At 40.3% G+C, this 23,782-nt stretch overlaps 1 protein-coding gene across 14 annotated transcripts in view; it reads right to left on the bottom strand.

Annotated features, from left to right (window-relative positions):
* Nucleotides 1-23,782, bottom strand: part of map2k5 (mitogen-activated protein kinase kinase 5) — a 241,798-nt gene that overhangs the window by 19,016 nt on the left and 199,000 nt on the right. For all 14 annotated transcript variants that reach the window (XM_069910483.1, XM_069910481.1, XM_069910485.1 and 11 more), the window contains one exon: nt 18,722-18,767. In XM_069910483.1, the coding sequence (XP_069766584.1) occupies nt 18,722-18,767 (46 nt within the window). The remainder of the gene's footprint in view (nt 1-18,721; nt 18,768-23,782) is intronic.

Genomic DNA, 23,782 nt, shown 5'->3' with positions numbered 1-23,782 from the left:
TAAGCCTCAAGGCAAAAACTAATGTCAATTATTGGAGCCATAGAATGAGACTGAGATTACAGTTATGGTAAAGATTAGGGTTAAGTTTAAATTGCACAAAAGGGGGAAAAAAAAGCAGTGCAAAAGACACAGGACCAAATAAAGAGTTCTGACTGCATTACTGCCTCTACACAATGCAGGACCAAGAGCAACTATTGAAAATGTACAGCCTAGGACATGAAAATGAACTGAAGGGGATTTTGCTGGCACAACCTTTGAATAATGCTCGCTGAGTTTTTACTAAACTGATATAGAAATGTCTGGAAAATGATAATATCTGCTAACATTTAATGAAAAATTGAGGTTTATTCCTTCAGCAAGTCTATTTAATCAAACTTTTATAATTACATTCCATTGACAAGCAATTGATTCTATTGCCCAAATTTAGCATTCTAACTTCATGACCAGGATGAACACAATATCTGTAAGTAGGCAGACATCAATTCCTCTTTTTGCACTTGCTAATGCCCGGATTGGAATCCTTTGTCTTTAAAGGAAATCAAAGAACAATAATTGCAAACCTTACAGCTTTGAAAGGGAAATCCACATGGTATTGTCCCTCTGTCCTTTAATTTATGTGTTTTAGAACATACAACATGGAACACTACAGCTCAGTACAAACCCATATATTCCTTAAAAAAAGTACGAAACCTACCCTACCTCTATTTTTCTTTCATCAATGTGTCTAAGAGTCTCTTAAATGCCACCACCACCACTATCCCTGGTGAGGCATTCCAAGGACCAACAACTCTCTGTGTAAAAAACTTACCGCTGATGTCTCCCTTAAACTTCTCTCCTTTCACTTTGTACACGTCCTCTGGTGCTTGTTCCTGCACTGGGAAACAGATGCTGGCAGTTCACCCTATTTACGCCTCTCATAACCTTGTAGACCTCTATCATCCTTCTATACTCCAAAGAGAAAAGTCCCAGTTCTACTAACCTTGCCTCGTAAGACTTGTTTACATCCTGGTAAATCTCCTTTGCATCTTCTCCACATCCCTCCTATAATGAGGTGACCAGAACTGAACACAATACTCATAGCGTAGTCTTGCCAGAGACACCAACTCTTCAAGTTGCCACATGACCTCTCTACTCCTGAACTCAATCCCCCTATTAATAAAGCACTGCATCCCATAGGCCTTCTTAACTATCCTATCAACCTGTGCAGCGACCTTATGGATTTGAACCCCAAGGTTCCTCTGTTCATCCACACTCTTAAGTAACCGACTATTAACCCTGAACTCAGCCTTCTAAAATGCATCACCTCACACTTATTTGGATTGAACTCCAAGTGCCACTTTTCCGGCCAACTCTGCAACCTGTCTATATCCTCTTGTAACCTTCAACACCCTTCAGCTCCATCCACAGCTCTTCCCACCTTCGTGTCATCTGAAAACTTACTGACCCATCCTTCCTCCTCTTCATTCAAGACATTTATAAACATCACAAAGAGCAGGGGTCCCAGAACAGATCCTTGTGGCAGTTCACTAGTGTAAGACCTCCAGGCAGAATATTTTCCTTTCACTACTACTCTCTGCTTTCTTCCTGCAAGCCCATTTTTTATCCACACAGCCAAGGTACCACTGATCCCCTGCCTCATGACTTTCTGGATGAGCCATCTCATGCTCCCTTCAAGCTCTCCCGTCCTTTCTTAAACTCCTTCCTGGCTACCATATATTTCTCACAAGCCCTTCCTGTTTCTTGCTTCCTATATCAAATGTAGCTTCCTTCTTCCTCTTGACTAATTGCCTCACCTGTTCATCAGCCACGGTTCCCTTTTCCTACCATCTTTTCCTTGTCCCAATGGGATTAATCTATCGCAAGCCCAGCATAAGTGGTCCCTAAACTTCCTCCTCATTACATCTGTGCTTTCCTCCTTGAACATCTGTTTATAATTTACTCTCACTAGTTCCTGCCTCATCCCTGCATAATTAGCCTTTCTCCAGTAAAGTGTTTTCCCATTTTGTCTGTTTTTATTCTTTTCCATAGCTATGTTGAAGCTGAGTGAGATGTCGTCACTCTCACCAAAATGCTCTGCCACCTGACCAGGTTCATTACCCAGAATTAGATCCACTATGGCCTCTCCTCTTGTCAGCCGGTCCACATACTCTATCAGGAATCCTTTCTGAACACACTTGACAAACTCACCCCCTTTCATTCCTCTTGCAGTCATAAGGTGCCTGTATTTCCTGCACCATTCCAAAATCTGCCTGTTTTTCAGCTCCTTGCTGTCCTGAGGGCTATTTGTGGGTCAACAGACAGCACAGTGATAGCTCCCTTCCTATTTCTGACTTCCATCCACACTGACTCAGTGGACACTCCCTCTGCAGCAACCTCCATTTCGATAACTGTGATACTGTCCCTGACCAGTAATGCTACTCTTCCCTCCCCTCCCCCCCCAATTTACTATCTTTTAAAACATCTAAACCCCGTTACCTGGATCAGCCAATCCTGCCCTTCCTCCAGCCAAGTTTCAGTAACAGCCATCACACTGTAGTTCCATGTTCCATGCTCTGTTCATCCCCTTTATTCTTAATAAACCTAGCATTGAAATAGACACACTTCAACCCCTCCAACTGGCTACATTTATGTTTTGTTCCCTGCCTTTCCTTTCTCACCAACTCAGACCACATAGCATCTTGCTTTGGTCCTTCTACCCTATTCTCTGCCCTCACATTCTGATTCCCACCCTCCTGCCAAACTAGTTTAAACCATCCCCAAAAGTTTGAGCAAATCTGTCCGCCAGGATATGGATCCCCTTCCAGTTTAGGTGCAGCCTGTACAGGTTAGACCTTCCCCAGAAGAGATCCCAATGATCCAGTAATCTGAACCCCTGCACCAACTCTTCATCCACCCATTCATACATAGATACATACATACATTTAGACATACAGTACAGTAATTGGCGATTTCGGCTCACGTCCATGTTGTCTAATTACACACAATTAACCTACACCTCCAGTATGTTTTGAACGTTGGGAGGAAACCGGAACCCCTGGAGAAAACCCATGCAGATCCAGGATTCAAACCCTGGTCCTGATCACTCTGCCACAACTTCCTGTTCCTACTCTCTCTGGCAAGTGGCTCAGGCAGCAATCCTGAGATTACCACCCTTGAGGTCCTGCTTTTTAACTTCTAACTCCCTAAATTCAAGACCTCATCCCCACTCCTATCTATGTCACGTGGACCACAACATCTTGATGCTCCCCCTCCCCCTCCAGAATGCTATGAACTCGATCAGAGACATCCCTGACCTTGGCACCTGGGAGACAACATACCATCCGGGAGCCTCAATCTCATTCACAAAACCTCCTATCTGCTCTCCTAACCAATGAGTCCCCAATTACCATAGTTCTATTCTCCCCCCCTTCCCTTCTGAGCTGAGGGGCCAGCCTCTGTGCCAGAGATGTGACCACCACGATTGGTCCCTGGTAGATTGTTCCCCCCCAACAGTATCCAAAACAGGGTAATGGCCACAGTGGTGTTCTGCACTGTCTATCTCTTCCCTTCCCTCTCCTAACAGTCACCCAGTTACCTGTCTCATTAGGGGTGATTGTCCCCCAGAAGATCCTCTCTGTCACTACCTCTGCCTTCGAATGTTCCTGAGTTCATCCAGCTCCAGCTCTAGTTCCTTAACATGGTCTCCCAGGAACTGCAGCTGGATGCACCTCTTGCAAGTGTAGACATCAGGAACAATTGCGCTGTCCCAGATTTCCCAAATCCTGCAATCAGAGCATTTCAACTGCCCTCGCTGCTGACTTCATTAGCTCTTCCTAATTAAATTCCAAGATCTTACCTTATTGGAATTAAGCTCATCCTCAGCGTCTGCTCGCCGAAGCCTCGTAAGCCAAAGTCTCTAAGTCCCACTCCTACACTGGGCCACTTGCTGCTCTCCACTGGCCACATTTTTAAAATTTATCTCCTCAATGACTAATTGTGATCTCCTCTGTTCCCGCTACACCGAATGACACTGCCCATAAAAATCATCCACATGTTCTTTTGAATCTCCCTCTTTCTGGTCCTAAATGTTTAGTTTCGGCTTCTCATCCCCCACCATGCGGCAGAATAAACTGTCTTTCTTATCTGTCTCTCTCCTCTTTCTTTCAAGTGATTCCTCAAATCAGGTACTGAAAGCAGATAATATTAAGATAGCATGTGATGCAAAATTGCAATAGCGTTGCAGTTATAGGTGTGTTAAGGAAGACATTATGTGACCCATTAAGTACAGTGTTATGTAACCATGCAGTCACCAGGCACATTCACTTTATTGCACGTCAAAGCTGTTTACTCAAGCAAACTATAGCAATGACCTCTTAATTGATGCTTTTTACAGCTGCCCTGTAGCCATTCCGATAATTCCTTGTCGTGAATTGGACTTTATATACTGTTTATGTTCTGGACCTGTCCTTGATTTCAGTGCAAAGTGTGACACTAGCACCGCCATTGTTATCCATCCTGCCCTCAGGGTAAGTAAATCTATTCTTGCTGAATCCTTTTGGCCCCAAACCCGTGACCCTTGGCCAACAAATCCTTTTCCTGTCCAGACTAGCCCAGCTACAAATGGGCCATACCTTTAAAAAGCAGTAAATAGGCCAGTTTCCTTAACCATCCAAAGGTTAGAAAAGACACTTGTTTCTTTCTCAATAAAAGCATAAAGTGGCCACATTCGTATCATCAGGGGCAGGAGTCGGCCATCTGAGCCAGCCCCCCCTTACAGAATGAATCTTATCATTCAATAAGATCACGGCTGGTGCGGCTGTGGACACGGCTCTGTTTCATTAGTGAAATCAAATTGAAACTTTTAGAGTGCCCGTCACTTTTTGCTCATGCTACTATTTTGTGACTAGCTTTGGAAATTAATTGCCCCCAAAGAGGGAGATTCAAAAGAACATGTGGATGATTTTATGGGCAGTGTCATTCGGTGTAGCGGGAACAGAGGAGATCACAATTAGTCATTGAGGAGATAAATTTTAAAAATGTGGCCGGTGGAGAGCAGAGAATTCATTTTAGAAAAAAGCACAATCTACAATTTTTTTCAAATAAATATTTCAATATATTTGTGTAATTTATGTTGCCAAATCGATTTCCATCTTACTCTTAGTAAGATTAAAGCTAAACACTAGGGATTGAGTCATTTCTGATGCATGATGCAAGATCATATCGAGATAGCGGAGAGAACTGTTAAAACACAAGCCAAAGGGAGATTTCTTGTGACAAAGGATCACTTCTTTTCTCCCAAATTGAAATCAGTATGATTGCACTCAATAACCTGAAAATGATTAACGACCCCATTTGCAATCAACAATGTTAAAAACTGACAACATTCAAGATGTAAGTTTGCATATTTGGACGTTGAGGTAATTAGATGCAGCCATTTCAACTCTGCACACTTAATGAATGCATCCCAGAAAATTTAAGCACAGGGCACTCTTCCACATTTCCCCTCTTCCCATTGTTCCATTTTTTTTTTGCAGTATATTCTCTTTGCATGTAAATAATAAAGTAACCAACTGAAACATCTAATCTTATATGTTTAAAAAATGTTGATCAATTCGATAAAATTTAAACCTTTTCTGTTTTGGGTTGATTCAATCAAGATCTCACAAGTAATCTGGTAAACCCACTGACATCGGGCTTGACCATGTCAGAAATGGAAAAGGCCAAACTAATGAAATACACAATGCTCTTCTGAGACTGGGGTTGAGGCATGTTGGAGGTGGGTAACATCTCATAGGAAACACCTACCAATGAATCCTCTTTCCCTGGACCAATGACAATGTAATTGATTCCCCTTCAAGCTAATACTGAATATTTCACCCACCATCCTTTTAGGAAGTGGATGGAAGGTCCCAACAATTCACCGCTTAATAACTCCATTTTCATTAAATTATTAATAACTTTTTCACAAAGTTCCTTCTTCGTCTATCAAGACTTAGAAAACCATCAAATTCCCCCTTAATGCTATAATGAATGATCCCATCTTTTACAGAATTTTACACACAAGTCTTTTATCCCCTCCTGCCATTCCAATGGAGGGAGCATGAGGTTCCATTAAATTGGGCAACAGCTGGTTAGATATGGTAAATTAATCATTCATCATACATATAACTGTGACAAATGGAACATATATTTCTTGAACATGGTGTTGACCTTAAATTAAAACTGCACTTATAAGGAAAATATTGAGGAATCGTTTCATGCATCTTTTGAGCCAAGATTAATTAAGTCCTCTATTCTGTCACTCAATATGCTTCAAAGTCTAACATCCTTTAATCTTGCACTTCCTCAACTATTTAAACATTAGTGAATTAACTGAGCTTGTGATTGTTTAAATTTAACGATGACGGACTTTCTTTTAATTGTAATGGTAAAACTGCTTACAGACACAAAGTTGTGAAAATAAACTGCCACTTCTAAGGCTGGTTTCAAAATGCTTTGCACATACCCACAGATCTGTGGGTATGTAATCACAGTGGCAGGGCAGACAGGAACATTATTAAAAAATCAAGTGTTTTACAATTAGAGGTATTTTCGACCTGATGTGATATGGAACCTCACAGATCCAGAAATGTTGGAGTATGATTCCTGGTCTCTACTGAGTTAGCTGGTAACAATGAAGAGATCTACATAAAGCACTCAATAGGATAAAAAAGATAATACAAGTGCAAAACATTTCCATTCTGATTCCTAGAAGAAAACACTGAAACTACCTTTGCACTATGGAGAATAGGCTACCAACTAACATGAAGGATTTGGTTCAAGGTCTTCACAGAGTTTTTTTTTACCAGGATTGAAGGGCTTGAGAAAATGGTCTATGCTATTTTCCCCTGGTTTGAACAAGACTGAGGGGAGACCTGACGGAGATATACAAAATCATGAAGGACATTGATAAGATGAATGGACAGGGCAGGGAGTCCAAAACTAAGGAGCATAGATTTAAGGTTGGAGGGGGGAGGGAAAGATTTACAGGGGAGCTGAGGTCGAACTGAGTGTGGTGAGTAGGTGTTTCTAGAGGAAATAGTATAGGTGGGTACATTTACAATGATTAAAAGATATTTGGATTAGAACATGGGTAGAAACAGATTGGAGGCATATGAGCTTAACAAAGTAAAATGGAACCAGCTGAGGTAGGCAACTTAATTAGTGTGGGCGAGTTGTACAGAAGGGCCTTTTTCAGTGCTTTATAGCCCTATGGTTCCAAGTATTAGGGGGAGAACATCGAAGAAACTAGCATCAAAATAACAAAATGCTTAAAGAATAACAATGAAAAGTGACATGGATAATTCCAAGTAAATATGGGACAAAGACCCATTTCACTGCCTGTTATCAAATTCACTTGAACAATGGAATGTCATTCAAGGTGAAAATTGTTCATAGTCCAGTGAGGGAGAAAGGAATTTAAAATGCAACCTCCAGAATTACCAAAACAAAAGAGGAAGATAGCCTCGAAAAAAAAGAAGAGAACATAACATATGCAAGCAAGGCAGCAAGAAGAACGAGAACCAGGTTGATGCAAATAAGTTGAAGTTGGTTGAGCAGAAGGTACTGTCCAGACATGAATCTTTAGGCTTGGGGTGTCTGATCCTAAACAACCAAAATAATATTCCTATGCGTGAGGATATAAAACAGATAGTAAACTGATGGACGATTGGCAGATGGAATGTAGTCCCAACAAACACAAGCATTTTGGGAAGTCAAATCTAGATTAGATTTTATCCAGAAAATGGTCAAGAAAGCTGGATTAAGTCCATAGCTCCCTGAATATGGTGACATTGGGAGGTAGCATGGTGAAGCATGCCTGCTTTCAAGGATTTAGGGATGTTATATTGCAAGCTTTTGCAAAATATTGGTTACCCCACTTGGAGTATTGTGTGCAGTTCTGACACCTCAGAATAGGAAGGATGTGGCCGCACTAGAAAGAATGTTGAAGCAATTGACTAAGAAGTTGCCGGGAATAGAGGACTTTAACAATGGGAATTTTCCCTAAATTTAGGAATTTCGGAACAGAGGAATTTAGGGTGGGACGGTGTGTAGCAGCTAATGAACGCTGTTACAGCACCAATGACCCCAGTTTGAATCCAGCACTGTCTGTAAGGAGGTTGCATGTTTTCCCTGTGTCTGCGTGTGTTTCTTCCGGGTGCTCCAGTTTCCTCCCACCTTCCAAAGCCATACAGGCGTTGTAGGTGAACTTGCACTTCGCATAGAGTACGAGGAGAGTTTAGTGCCACATACAAAAATATAATGAGTGTAATGGATAGATGCACCAAAAGTTTTACTTGCTGTAATAGTGTAAATAAAATTACCACAATATGCCGAGACAGAAAATAAATTGATAAATATAAAAGGAAAGATAAATAAATATTCACAATTACAGTTAGTGCAACAAAAAGAACCCTTCAATAGTGAACATAATATGCTCGGTTGAGTCTTGTTAGGGTTCTGAGCACCATACTTTTGGAAAGATGTATATAGCAACTTTATAGTGAATGCAAGTGACATTCACTGAAATGTTCTCAAGAACATTACTTTTCTCACTGGAGCATCAGAAACTGAGGAATATCTTGATTGAAGTCATAAAATTGTGATCGTCAGATAAGGCATTGATAGAGTAGACAGTCAGAATATTTTTCCCAGTTCAAAATTATTAGGAGGGGAGAAATTTTAAAGGAGTTTTTTTTAATATACACAGAGTGGTAGTGCCTGGAACCAAATGCCAAGAGTAGTGGTGGAAGCAGATGCAGTAGAATCCCCAATATCCAGAGTTCAATCAACTAGAAACCCAAACAACCAGCAAAAAAAAACCCTGAGGAAGTAATTAAATAAAAACATTTTAAAAATAAAGAAAAATAAATAAAATTTAAAATTGTAGAAGTAAATGTTCTCTGAAGCAATACACACTCCCTAAGTGAAGATGGGAGCAAACATTCAGCCAGCGGAGTGCCCTAGTCTAGTTGTGTCCCGGCCTCAGCAGCTGTTTGAATAAAGTTTCAATAAAGTTGTGTTAGAATAAAATGGCGGCACCCAGGATGAAGAACCGGCCGATGCCGCTCGCCACTCGGCCAACTCTCCCTGTCCCTGCCTCGTATTAGGGTTCATCTGTTAACTTGGAGGAGGGCGGGTTAATTTTGACGGTGACACAGTTAGTGTAGCAGTTAGTGCCACACTGTTAACACGCCAGCGACTGGCATTCGAATTTAAATTTTGTAAGTTACGGGAATTACCTGATTAAAGTGAACTTTACATAATAGAATACGACAATACTGATTTTTTTTTTACATTTCTTTACATTTTGCACTGTCTTTGTCCTTTTAAACCAATTATTCTTAATGCAGGTGTATTAGTTAGGCCTTATAACAATGTGCCTCACTCAAATGAAAAATTCCCATAGGTGGCATCCACGATCCCTGTGGGTGCCGGATAATGGGGATTTTATTGTGTTATAGCAGTGATTTCTAGTAAGACACGTGCAAGGACTAGAGGGAAATGGATCATGTGCAAGCAATAGAGCTTTAGCTTAACCTGAATATCATGTTCAGCACAGACACATGGGCCGAAGAGCCAATTTCTGGGTTGTGCTATTTTTATGTTTGAATGCAGACTTTATGAGAATAGACTGCAGAACACTAGCAGCTGTCCTTCAAGCAGTGGAGTTTAAAAGGCTATCCAATATTTTAGAATCATGAGGGGCACAGAAAACAGATAAAAAAATTGTTCTCCAAGGTGGAAGGGTTAAAAATTAGGGGACACAAAATGAAAGGGACTGACAAAAGAAGCAAAACATAAGAAAACTCTTTATATGGCAAAGTAAATAGAGAGGGGCTGGGATGCACTCCCAGAGATGCTGATGGAAGCAGGTTTAATTGGAGATGTATACATATCTGAAAGGAAAGAATTTTCCAGGCCACGGGGAGATGGTGTGGGAGTGGGACTAATCTTGTACAGAGCAGTATACATTTGATGGCCATATGGCCTCCTTCTAAGCTGCAACCACTGTGCTTGCTAGGCCATGGGGCAGACCAAACATGAATGTGCCAGGGTTCACTTGTGAAGAATAATTACTTGAGCTGCAAAGGCTCGGTGTGAGATTTCCCTACTGGATTGTAACATAAAACTCAAGAGGAATGGGAACTGTTTGAGACTTGGGGAAAGAAAGAACGAGAAAGGAAAAAATCAGTGAGGCTCTGGCATTGCTGGTGTCAGAGATGGGATGCGGTAAGAGAAAGTTTAATAATTTGCATGTAAATCATACTAATTCTTCAGCTCATAATGAATAGAACATTTTGAATGATGTACTGTGTAAATTAAATGTGCCGGTGCTCATAAAACAAATTCAAAATTTATTAAAGAGCATATTTTATTTTGGGGCTATTTATTTAGGATAAACAAATTAAGCTAAGCCACATAACATTTCCAGCTGTGGATTCTTGTATTTACATACAGATAGGATGGACTATGCTTTTAATATGAATGCAGTGAGTATTCTGTTGCGGCACAACTGCAGCCACCAGAATAGGAATTGAATCAGTGTGAGATAATCAAATGTCTCTGATAAAGTATTAGCCGACACATTGATCCAAATAGGCTTTCCTTGCGACCTAATTCTGTTTTGTGCACAGATTCATTAAATGGCAGCCACTTTCTGATAGCTTCTAGAAAATACAATAAAAATACCCCAGAGTGGCTGATGCACTGAGTTTACAACGAAAATTTATATGCAAGTCACCAAGAAACCTACAGCTTAGCTGATGAAGATCTTTAATAGGGAGGAATTCAAAATTGAATGGTACCAGTGTTGATGGGGCCAATTCAAAGAACGTGCTGAAGGCTAGTGAATAGCCAAAGGTACCTCATGGGGTGATGTACATGGGAGGAGAAGAATCAAACCATAGAACATTATAGCATAGAAAACAGGCCCTGTGGCTCTTCTGGTCTGTACCGGACTATTATTCTGTCTCATTGCACTGACCTGCACCCAGTCCATATCCTTCCATTCATCAGCCATCCATGCACCTGACCAAATTTTTCTTAAATGTTAAAAGTGAGCCCACATTCATCATTTCAGCTGGCAGCTGGTTCCAGACTCCCATCTCTTCCCCTCCCCAATTTCTTCATTTTCACCATGTCCTCTGGTTTGTATCTCAACTAACTTTAGTAGTAAAAGTCGACTCGCATTTACTCTGTCTGTACCCAACATGATTTTGTCCACCTCTATCAAATCTCCCCTCATTCTTCAACACTCCAGGGAATAAAGTCCAAACCTGCTCAACCTTTCTCTGTAACTTTGTTCCTCAAGTCCCGGCAACATCCAAGTAAATCTCTGCACTCTTTCAACATTATTGACATCTTTCCTGCAGTTAGGTGACCAAAACAGTCATCTAACTACAGGAAATCTGAATTTATTGTCAATAGCAAACAAAGTCTTGAAGACGCGCAAGAGACTGTAGGAAATGCACCCACAGTCACCTAGAGGATTCTTTCCCTGCTTTTTTTCACCCGCCCTCAGTTCCACCTGTTCCCATCTGCCCATCACCTCTCTCCTAAACAGCTTTCATCGCACCACCGTTCTCACCTTCTCCGCTGATTAGATTCCCCATTTCTGAGCTAATCAGCATTCTTGGAACTATATCTAAACCAAGTAACCATCTTGACTCGTGGAAAGACTGGGGACGTCGTGGGAGATTAAAATTTTTGTTAAAACGCTGCTCATTAAATCTTCCTTTTTTTTTTAATTGTAATTATTCAGAAAATGTGGTCGATGTTCAATATTTGGTTGAAATCCCACCTCAATATTGAAAAGTTAATGCTTCCCTGTTCATTTCCGAGAGCAACAAATTACTGTTCAAGATCACTCGGAGGAAATTTCAAATGGTTCCCTTGAATTTCTGTTGTGTGTGAGGAAAGCAGCAGCAACATTATGAGTGTAGTTTTACGGTGACATCACCACCTTGCTGAAGGCATAAAGTAAAAACAAGTACCCCATAAATACAGGAACAACAAAGGATGAGAGGTGACTTTATAGAAGTATATTATGAGAGTCATAGGTAGGATGGACAGCCGGCGCCCTTCTCCTGGGGCGACAATAGCAAATACCAGAGGTCATCAGTTTAAGGTGAGTGGAGGAAAGTTTTGTAGAGATATTTTATTTGGCGGTGCCTGCAATGCATTGTGAGGGGTGGTGCAAGAGCCTGGTATAATAGGGACATTAAAAACACCCGGATAGGCACATGGTCGTAAGAAGAATAGAGGGTTATGGATGCAAGGCTGAGAGGAGTAGGTTTATATAGGTTGTGGAGTAGGTTTATATAGGTTAGCACAACATTGTGGGCTGAAGGGACTGTATTGTGCTGCAATGTTCTTTTTGCATATAATATATACATATCTTTAAAAATTATATCTCTTGAGAATATTGACTTTTGCTAATTCTAGATCAATTCTTTCCCAAGTGACCCCCATCACAGCCCAAATAACAAGTGCGGGATGAATCTTTAATTGGAGAGGGAATAACATTTGAAGTGCACACGAGTACATTAAGCAGCAGAGATAACGAGACTCCAATCAGAAGTAGGAGCCCTTTCACCCACCCCAATGCATTGAAAGGCACAAACGTAGTATTCTTACAGCTAGCCAAGTTGACGGCAGGGTAATTCAAAGCAAGCCATTTGAAACCTTCTTGCCTTTTTGGGTCAGTGAGCCTATTACTGAAATATTGGGAGAAGTGTTTCCTGCACATATCCATCATTCAATCCCATGTGAAAAAGGGCAAATTTCAATGGTTAACACATGATCCTAAAAATCCAATCTTCAGCAGATGCTGTTTTGAAATGTGTTTAAAGCACTAGACTAATGAACAAGAAAGTTTGCCCCTTCCTCAAAAATGGTCAACTAAATTCAATATATTTGCTCGTCTGTAGGTTGGCAAACAAGGGAAATTATCTAAGAGTCTCAACTCCAAACTTCACCAATTCCTAGAAGAGAGAACCCACCTCTCTAGCTAATCTATTCCATTTGTGATACTGGCTCACAATCAATACTCTCTGAAATTCTGACAAATCCTCAATGGGACAAATATTTGGTGCATGAGAGAGCAGCCCAAAAATAAGCAAATTTGTCTAAACCCCAAAACAACTCTCATCAGTTGAACTCCCTGTTCCACCGTTAGTATGGATACATAAGTTACCGCCACAATGTTTTTTTTCAAGAAAAGTCATTCCTTCCACCTTAGGGTTGATGTCTTAAATAGCTTCCACAATTTCAAATATTTATAACTTCTCCACAAGACCACAAGAAACTGCAGAGTTGTGAACATGGTTAAGACCATCTTGCAAAAACCCCTCCCCTCCATCAACTCCATTTATAATTCTTGCCTCTTTAGAAAAGCAACAAGCATATTAAAAGACTGATCCCATCCTGGCCACACTCTCTTCCCTCCTCCTCCTGTCATGAAGGAGATTCACAAGTAGACCAGATTCAAGGACTGTTTCTTTCCCCCTGTTCTCAGACTCCTGAATGAATCACACCACAGTAAAATTATATTTCCTTTGTTCCATACCAACTGACCACTCTGTAACGCTGGATCTCTAGACTGTACCTGTACTTGTACCATATATGAGATGTCAACTGGTCTGCTTGTAAAACAACCTCATCACTACTCCTTGGTATTTCACTAATAAACTTAAGCCAAGAATCCAATTCGAAACAGTGGATTAATTCAAAACTACAATAGAAGAGGAAACATGCACACAGTCAAGCTTGAATTGTATGACAATAAATGGTGTATTTTGGATTTGATTTCATCTGCTTCAGGGGCAAAAAATGCTTCCAAGATTCCTCACCCTACCAAGTAAATGAAATTACATTGCACTTATAAGCTCTGATTTATATTTATGTTCCATCTCCCATTTGGAAGACTGCTTTCTGCTGAAAAAGGGGGGTTTCCTGCAGACCTGTAATTAACCAGCTCACAGAATGTTGCCACTTAAGATGGTCAGAACTAGGTTGCATTTGAATTATAATGGATGCCTGCCGCTTGATTACAAAGAATGACTTTCAAACAAAAGTGCTTAATACAACAGGAGCTTCAGCTGCCCCAGTGAAGAAACAGTATAAATGAGTATAACAAAATAACAACAGGAGATAAAGTGAGGAGAGGCACGGTATAATTATTATTTACTAGTTCTGTTGGATGCCACAGATATTCTTAACAGCTTGTTCATTGTCAAATCAACAAACAGTACTGAATAAATGACCTATTGGGAATTATTCTCTGGCTTCATTCCTCCCCCTTGCTAGATGTCATTTACAATCAGTGAATGCCGCTTCAAAGCTGACAACAGCTCACTGAAAGCCCCCCAGACTCCAATCCTTCACCAGCTACTCTTGAATCTATCTTCAAAAGGAACAGCTTTAAAAATGTGAAGTATTTTGCTTTGTAAACTTTTTCCTTTAGACAGCAGAAGCCCCTTGGGATCTTAAAAGAATGATGCTGTGCTTTATTAAATACTGTGTATTATTTAGATTTTACACGCTGGGTTTAAAAGATGGTACAATGGCACAGCTAGTGGAGTCACTGCTTCTCAGTGCCAAAGACCTAGGTTCAATCCTGACCTCAGCTGCTGTTTGGAGAAGTGTGTTCTCCCTATGACCATGTGGGATGTTCCGGTTTGCTTCTACATCCTGGAGTTGTGCGGGTTGATAGTTAATTGGCTACTGAAAATTGCCTCCACTGAGAGAGAGACTCTGTGTGTGTGTGTGTGTGTGTGTGTGTGTGTGTGTGTGTGTGTGTGTGTGTGTGTGTGTGTGTGTGTGTGTGTGGGGTTGTGTGTGATTGTGTGTGTGTGTGTGTGTGTGTGGGGTTGTGTGTGATTGTGTGTGTGTGTGTGTGTGGGGTTGTGTGTGATTGTGTGTGTGTGTGTGTGTGTGTGTGTGTATCTTTTCATATGTAACCTTTATACTTTACTCATTTAGCACAGGGCATATTTTACATTTTTGCCACACCAATGCGTGGCATGGCTGAACAGTGCAACTTTAGTTGCCTGTGGAATACATATATGTTTGTATAAAATTAAGTGCAGAAAAGAAACTGAAGCTATTGTCACAGAGAAAGGGCAGTTCATTTCTTACATTCTTTTGAAGGCAGTTTTTGGTGTTTCTTTTTTTAAAATGCATTTTATTCACTTGACCAACTATTTAATTGAAAGTGGCCATACTTTTTAAACAACTGAATACGCTCCATTGATGGGTCTAATTTTATGATTATAAACAGTTTGCCTTGTTTTTCCCTGCAGTGGAATTTTTGATCAGTGTTCAGAAAATTCTAACTGTGTCATTAAAATTTTAGTTTTCAGAAATGATAGACCCCATATAAAAAAAATCCAAAATGATAGAACAAAAAAATCAACAAGTAGCATTTATACATGTAATCACATTAAGACCACAAATTTTTAAAGATGCATTATGCAAAGTATTTCAGATGGAATAAAGACACAGCCAGTCAAATTTCTGAAGGAAGGAGCAATGGAAGAAGACTGAGAAATTTATCGATCACGCCAAATCAGTCAGCACCTAACCGCAGTTAGAAAGACAGTGTAATCTCATTGAAACATTTTGAATGTTCAAAGGCATGGACAAAGTAGCTGTAGAAACCAGGGTGGGAGAGTCAAGGACAAGAGGGCACAACTTCAGGATTGAAGGGTGTCCGCTTAGAACAGAGATACAGAGGAATTTCTTCAGCCAGAGGGTGGTAAATATGTGGAATTTGTTGCCACTGAAGGCAAAATCATTGGGTGTATTTAAGGCAGAGATTGTTAGGTTCTTGAGTAGCCAGGGCATCACAGGTTATGGGGAGAAGGATGGGAAAATGGATTATGTTTTTTAACCAAGAACAGAACAACTCTTCTGTTCTTCCTTCCACTCTGCATTGCTCTGCATCCTGCATCCGGGCACCCTGCTCCCCTTTGAAATGAAAAGTGGAAATAACCTGTCAAAAATGGACAGGCTTGTTGGATGTAATGGTCACTAACAGGAAATTCTTAATCTTCCTTCAAGGCATCTGTCATGATGTTGAGATGAAATAAACCCTTCATTAGCTTGTGGAAAATTAATTAAAAATTTCGGGCCAAACTGCCAACAGCAAAACTGTAATAATTATTTGCTGTAAAAGGCAAGTCGTGCCTAGGTAAAATGTCTGATGTGAAGAGTACCGTTCCTTTAAATAAGCTGAATATTTATCTCTGCGTGAACCTGTCTGTGTTGTGTGTTTCAGCACAAATATTTAATCCAGAAAAAATGTCACAACCAGTAACAATTTGTTTCAAACTACAGAAAGCCTCAAGTAGACGTGGGATTCACCAGCCCTATTGACCATCTAGCAGTCATAAGGAGTTGGAACTGCTTCTCCCAGAGAGGAGTGAGTCTGTGGAATTCTCTGCCCAAGGAAGCACTGGAGGTTGCTTCCTTCTGCCTGGCCCACAGGAAAAGAATCTCAGGGTTGTATGTGATGTCCAGTATGTATTCTGACAATAAATTTGAACTTTTCATCAAATATTTTTAAGACATAGATGGATATATTTTTGCATAGTAGGGAAATAGGGTCGTGGGGAACGTGGACCTGAATCCACGGCCAGATCAGACATGATTTTATTGAATGGCGGAGCAGGCTCAATGGTCCAGATGGTTGACTCCTGCTCCCATTTCTTAGTTAATTTCATGCTTCCTGCTAACTTTGGTTGCTAACTGTTTGCTCCTTGCTTGAACATTTCAATGGGTAGACTGGGGTGGGATAAAGAGGGGGACTACTATTGGTTAAAAATGGCTTCAACCTAGGCTGGAACATTTAACAGTGGGTATCTTTTGGTTGGAGCAGGTGCTCGCAGTTGCATGGGAACTGAAGTTGAATTGGGAAACACTGAGGGAAGCGGGCTTCAAGGTCTCCAGTGATTAATGGAAAGTGTGAGCAGAAGAGTTGTCGCATTGAAGGGGCTGGGTGGTCCGAAACAGCATTAATTAACACCTATCTCTCCCTCTTCCATGAAAATGTCCATAACTAGAGGTAGCCTGAGTTTAATGGGAGGAGCAAGTGCATTTATAACTTCTTAGAACTATTATTAGAACAGATTCTGGTGAGATGTGCTTAAAAGATGCCGGTATTTTCAATAACCTCGCTCCCTAGATATCAGATCTTCCCATTCTCATCCTCTTTGATGTACAAACAGAATGTGATGGGTTCAGCAGCCTCTTCCAGTGTCATTAAGCTTTTACAATCTTCTCAAGTCTTGCTGGGTGCTTGCACCTCCTCTCCCCATACCTTTCAACACAGCCTTACCCTTGTACCTGGTCAGATAGCAGACCCTGGGACACAGTTATCTAAAAGTTCCTACATACCCTATGCACACTCCTCTAGGCAGCAAGACCAATTTCGGGTGTTGGCCCTCAGGTGGGGAACTTTCCATTGCAAAATTACACAGCTGCATATCGGTCCCTTTTTTCTGAGAGTGGCTCAAAAGGGAGTTTGTCACTTCCCCGTTCAGGCATGTGGTGTGGCAGCCACGATAAATGGAACTTACATTTTTTTTGGAGGTGGGGAGGGAAGACAGAAGAGTGTGCGGTTATGTTGTTGGGGAAGAACCATCGGGTAATTCTTGGTATAGGAATCATAAAGAACAAGGAGCATATTTGACTCTAAGGGTAAAAATGTATTTCATGCAAGCAAATTCTGTTTGTTTGTTTCAAGATGTTTACATATTCTTTGAGTATCTCCTAGCAACATCTTTGAACCAAGGTCTTATGGCTTGTTAGAGAGATTACACGTTAGTTTAGTTTATTTGTTCTATGAAATGGTAAGGGATTAGAATGTCTGACATTTTGTATTGACATTTTGTAAAGCTAACAAAGCTTTAGCACTGTTTAACAATGTTTAATGGCTTGTAACAATGTATAGCAACTGATAATAATGTTAACAAACTCTGGAAAACTCAACTCAACTTTAGAACAGATTTGTTTGAATGAGTCATAGACAACAACAACATTCTGACATCCTCCAAGCGATTATAAAGGAAAATAGTTGCTACATCTGACAAAGGGCCATAAAGAAATGCTCAGTGTGAGACGGTACATACGCGGGTCAAGATTGGTAATGGGCACTGACAGGAATATGGAAATGACCAGTGCCTGCAAAGTGAAATTAGTGCAACTCAGCAAAGTCAGGTACTCTCTGTGCCAACTAGAATTACTCCATAACATAATCTTTTCTTATGCAAGAATGGAGAGTAACCCGTGAGATTTGTAGGTATCTTCAGCTTTGCCTTAGAAGAGCTACATGTGCAAATGTGCATTTTTAAATTTTAGTCACTGACACGTTACCCATAGCCTTACTCTGAGGTAACATCTGGAGTTCTAATCCAGTGGGAATATCCTCTCTGAAGAGTGTTTCTTACATTTCGTTTCTTGCTCAAACACAGATTTGGGTGGCATAGGCTTGTGGGCCGGAAAGGCCTGTTTCCACGCTGAACGTCTCAACTTGAATTTTTTTAAAAATTACGATCAGAAAATGCATTTCAAATAGGAATCTATGGAGTTAGATTATTTCATGAGTTATCAAATATGAATAGAAATAACTGACAGTTATTTCAGTAAAGCATGAGAGTATTATCTATATCTCAACTCATTTCACTTAAGTGTGACTTACCATGAGCTCTTCAGGTGCAGGCCTTTCAGTTGGTAACTTCCTCATGCTGTGATAAACAAATGCAAGTTATCCATAATCCATATTCAAGGACATTAACAATTTTAATGAATAAAATTTATTGATCTTTTGGATCTATGTAACATGCAAGCAAATATGTCTTCTGAAAACATCTTGCTGGACATATTTTTTTAATTGTTTAGTTATCCAGGAATAGCATTGAGTTGTCTTAGCTAAAAACCAGAATCAAAATCATTGCTTCTCCACCCAATCTTTGTAAAGGGTCACTGTCACAGTCATTTCCACTTCAACACCAACCATCCTCAATGGGGGCCATAACACATTTAAGGGGAGTCAGGGACTGAAATAATAAAATGTTTTTTTTTAATGTGGTCAATAGGAGAGATGTATGGAAGGAATCAACTAAAACTGACTGCTTCACAGGAATGGGGCTCATAAATTTTGTAGAGAGTCCTAAGGGAGACATAGTCAAAAAACAGTTGCGAATGGCTGCCTAGTCTTTGCACTTTTTTTTGCACGAAGTAGTAATTCTGCAGAAAAAAAACTCAGGGTTATATATGAAGTCGTGTATGTACTCTGACAGTAAATCTGAACTTTGAACTCTGGCTCCAAAGCATACTTGATACTCGACCATGGGAAAGTAGTTCCTTTGCACTGCATCACCTTCATGAATACAAAATAATCTCTTAACCTAATATGAAGTAATTATAAACAGAAGATTCAGTTGAAGCATTGACCAATTTTGTGCGGTGCACACATTCCTGCGTGGGCTGAAGTGTGATTACTATGTGACCAACCGCCAGTTAATCATTATAACTAGCTCTATGGAGAGGTAACCAACAACTCTTCCATGTAACCAGCTTCAAGAGATACACAAGAGAAGCAGGAGAATTTTGTCTTTTTCTTTTATGAGACTGCCTCATGAGAACCAGATAATGGAACTGGGATTCGAGAGGATGTCAGAGGTTTGGATCTGGACTCAGGTTGTCGATGGTGTGAACTAAACTGGAGTCTTGTGGGGCTGCAGAGTCTGTGGAAATGCTGGAGGTGAATCCACGGTCACTTGGTGACCCTGGGGGCATTCCCTTTGCCTCTTTTTCTCTGACTGTAGGGGTGCTGGGCAATGCTAATGGTAAGTGTCAAATCTTGGACTGCCTTATGGCAGACTAAAGGCAATTTTGTGTAATATTACAGTTCTGTTTTATTATGTAATGTAATTTAATAGGTAATGTAATCTATATTCTGCCTTCAATCAATGGGTTTTGAATGGGGAAATTAAATGCTTGGCATATTTTATGATCTTGAAACATTATTTTTGTTACACAATAATTTTGTTTAATCATTTTCTGGAACATGTAAAGAGAGCATGTGTCCAATAAGTTAATGGAATGTCTTAATGATGGATGGCTTGAAATAGACTATTTCTAAGTATTCCTCCACAGAAGTGGGTTTTGTTTTAAAATCTTTGAATTATTATCAATATGAACATCCTCAATGCTTAGCTGGGTCTCACAGGATGACACTGCTTTGATCCCCTCTTCTGTTATTAGACCCCAGCACATTATAGTTACCTAAACACATTTTAGAGAGGTCACTGTGAAATGACTACGACTGGGAATCCAACATCTGAATCAAAATTATTGTGGGCATGTTTGTAAGCTCACTGTTATACATCATGAGTGCGCAATCCCCCCAGGCTCGCATGGGGGGATCTACAGAAAGTTTTTTGGCCACACACAGCAACATTGCAGCAAAACATTGAATACAAATAAAACAAATGCTTTTTTTTCAAAATTAGAATCTACTTTAATCATGAGACAATGATCAGGAAGGTGTCTACAAGGGCAGTACAGTTAGCGTAGCGGTTAACACAACGCGATTACAGTGCCAGCGACCCAAATTCGAATCTGGGGCTGAATGTAAGGAGTTTGCACGTTCTCCCCATGTCTGCATGGGTTTACTCCGAATGCTCCAGTTTCCTCCCACCGTTTGGAGCTGTAGGTTAATTGGGGAATTTGGTTGGCGCAGGCTCATGGACTGGAAGGGCCTGTTACAATGCTTTATAAAATAAAGTTGCACATAGGCTGTAACTTATTTCCTGATTTCACTTGTCATCTATTTGTACAAGATCCAATGAGATATAAAGAGAGACATGTTGCCCAGACACAACTCCCCACCCCCACCCCAACTGTAATCTGACAGATCCCTGCTCTCTTTTCCATGTTGCTTTTGAGCTGCCCACCAAGTTCTTCCATCTTCTCAGGTTCTTGTATTTTCAGACTTCACCCCCACCAATCCTGTCCATATATCCTACCCCAGCCACATGGCCAAGATGACAAGTTCAAAAATAAATACTATGATGTCATCTTTCTTCTTATTGATCTGGGTTGAGGGGTGGGGAGGGGCAGGAAATGAGATTAACCACAACCACATCCAGCACCAGTACACATGAGACATTTTACAATTTGCAGTCATCACATTTCAAGTCAAAAGGTTGCATCGGCAAATAACATCCATTTTCTTTCTTCCAACATCTCCTCTGAAGATAATGTAATATTTGCCAACTGAATCTAGATCAATCATTCTCAACCTTTTTTTCCCGGCTATGGGCCACCGAGGATTCTGTTCAAAGTTTATTGGCCCCCTTCCTTGTGAAGCAGTCAAGTTTTGGTTTTTTACGCTACTTCTCTCCTACCGACTACATAAGAAACTGAAAGAAAATTGATGTTACGTGAGATGAAAACAAATAAAACTTAAATGTGCTGTGGGGGCATAAAGGGAGAGGTAAAGGTTCCATTATTGTCAAGTAATACTGTGACGGATTATATTTTATATTGTATATAGATATGTTTATGAAGGAGATAGATTGTGGGGGTAGTGTATCACAAACACAAAATAGATCTTATTTAAAATGCAAGAGCTTTGGTGAAAGTGAGTCATGCAGCCACCAAGAGCCTTTACAAAGACAATAAAACAACGACTCTACTTTGCTAAAGAATTTCAAAAGCAGGTGTAAATAAATTATTGTTTTGAAAGCAACAGATGAGCGGACTCAGAAGATTGGACCTGGTGCCACAGTGGTTTTGGAAGAGGAGAGATGGGGGAGGGGGGGGAGACCAAGCAGGTTTTCTCTAAGAGCAGAGAGAGAGAACTGGTTTTCTGCAATCATGGCAAGCTGGCAGCTTGTTGAAACCCCATTTTGAAGACGGGTTGTGAGTTCTGAGTTCAGCCTGTTGAAAACCCTTGTGGTCCATACAAGAGGAAATGGCTGGTTAGAGTGTTTCACCTGAAATAAGGGAATCAAAAGGAACTCTGCGGTGACCTGCAGAAGAAGAGGTTATCATTTAGGAAACCTTGATGGGGCAAGTTTTTTTTGGTAAGTCACTGAAGTGGCTGATCAGAGGGCATCAGTTTGTGTGTGTCTAACGAGCAACAAATCTCTCTCTGAAACCAACAAGAACCTTCCTGAGTGGTAACCAATTACCTTTAAGCGCCAAAGCTTGGAGAAAATTCATAAATGTTAAATTCTGTGCACAGTATGAGAATAGCCTGATACCGGTGAACTTGGAGGAGTGAGAAGTGAGATTGGACTGTGAATCAAAGAACTTTTCTGAACTTATACACATTACATACACGTGTGCTTAGAATTAGAAGGGGGTTGTTAAGTTAAGTTAATAGTAATAAGTCAAAGTTTGATCCTGTTTTTATGTTTAAAGAAAATTAAAAGTAAATTTTGTTTAAGTAACCATTTGTCGGTGAATTTCTATTGCTGCTGGGTTTTGGGGTCCTCTGGGCCCATAACAATACTACATTTAGAATGCAACATACATGAAATTCTTTAACTTTTGTCTACTGTAAGGCAGACAGAGAGTCGCCACATTGTCCAGTGCCCCTCACAGAAACCTACAACACTTGGTATTCCCCTCCAAGTATTGACCAGGCTTGATTGAGCCTGCTTAGCTTCCGAGATCAGACAATCTCAGCCGTATTCTGGCGGTAGGGCCCCCATTGAGAATAACTGCTGGAGAAGATGCATTAATGGTTTACTGTTTACACACAAGCAAGTGCTGGTGGGCTAATTGACCATGGGGACATGCAGATGAAGCCAATTCAATCTTCATATTATGTTTACTCAAACCCATTTTAAAGAGGTCACCAAGCACTATTTTTTTCTTTCTTGGCCCGTGGACTTGGGAATCAACTGTTCTGGTCTTATTGCTGGTTATTGTTGGCCCTGTTGAGATCACCACGGAATGATCAATCCTGAAAGCCGAATCTTTATGGGTTGGGGTCAGTCTGTACGATCTGAGACATTTATCCATATAGGCATGGAAAGAAAAGTGTTGAACAAAATTAAGTTAAATTATGTTCTTTGAAAGCATCATGGCATGATTAGTGTCGTGGTTACAGCGCCAGCGACCCAGGTTTAAATTTAGCACTGTCTATAAGGAGTTTGTAGGTTCTCCCCAAATCTGCATGCGTACTCTGCTTCATTCCCACCCTTCAAAATGTATGGGGGTTGTAGGTCAATTGGGTGTAATTGGACAGCAGGGGCTCAGGGCTGCAAGAGCTTGTTACCGTGTTGTATGTATATCTAAATTTAACCATAAAAGAGCAGCTCTGGATAGGAATGAAATAGGCATGTGAACCTGAACCATACTTGCAACCAAACGAACAATGAAATGTTGCAGAATTTCTGAAAGAATGGAAAAACAGTTCAGCTTTCCCACAAGATAAGGAAAACACAATTCTATCTTTACAAGTTCCCCATTTAAACTCATCAAAAATCATAGAGGTAAAATACTGGAATGTCTTCTAATCTTTGCAAGACAATTGCTAAATTTTCTTTCTGTGATATAAAAAAATTAAATTTATTTAAATTATAACATTTTATTTTGGAGACAGAAAAAAATGACAGCTGTGATACCACTATTACAACCCATCTGCTTTAATTACATTTATTTCATGTATTTGCACTTTATGAGAGTGTTGGGACATGTAAAAAAATGGACTACCGAGGCTAGTTTCTCTGTACTGTATTTG

Source organism: Narcine bancroftii, chromosome 14 (assembly GCF_036971445.1).
Source record: "Narcine bancroftii isolate sNarBan1 chromosome 14, sNarBan1.hap1, whole genome shotgun sequence".
Taxonomy (NCBI): domain Eukaryota; kingdom Metazoa; phylum Chordata; class Chondrichthyes; order Torpediniformes; family Narcinidae; genus Narcine; species Narcine bancroftii.
This window is presented reverse-complemented; position numbering and strand designations above follow the sequence as displayed.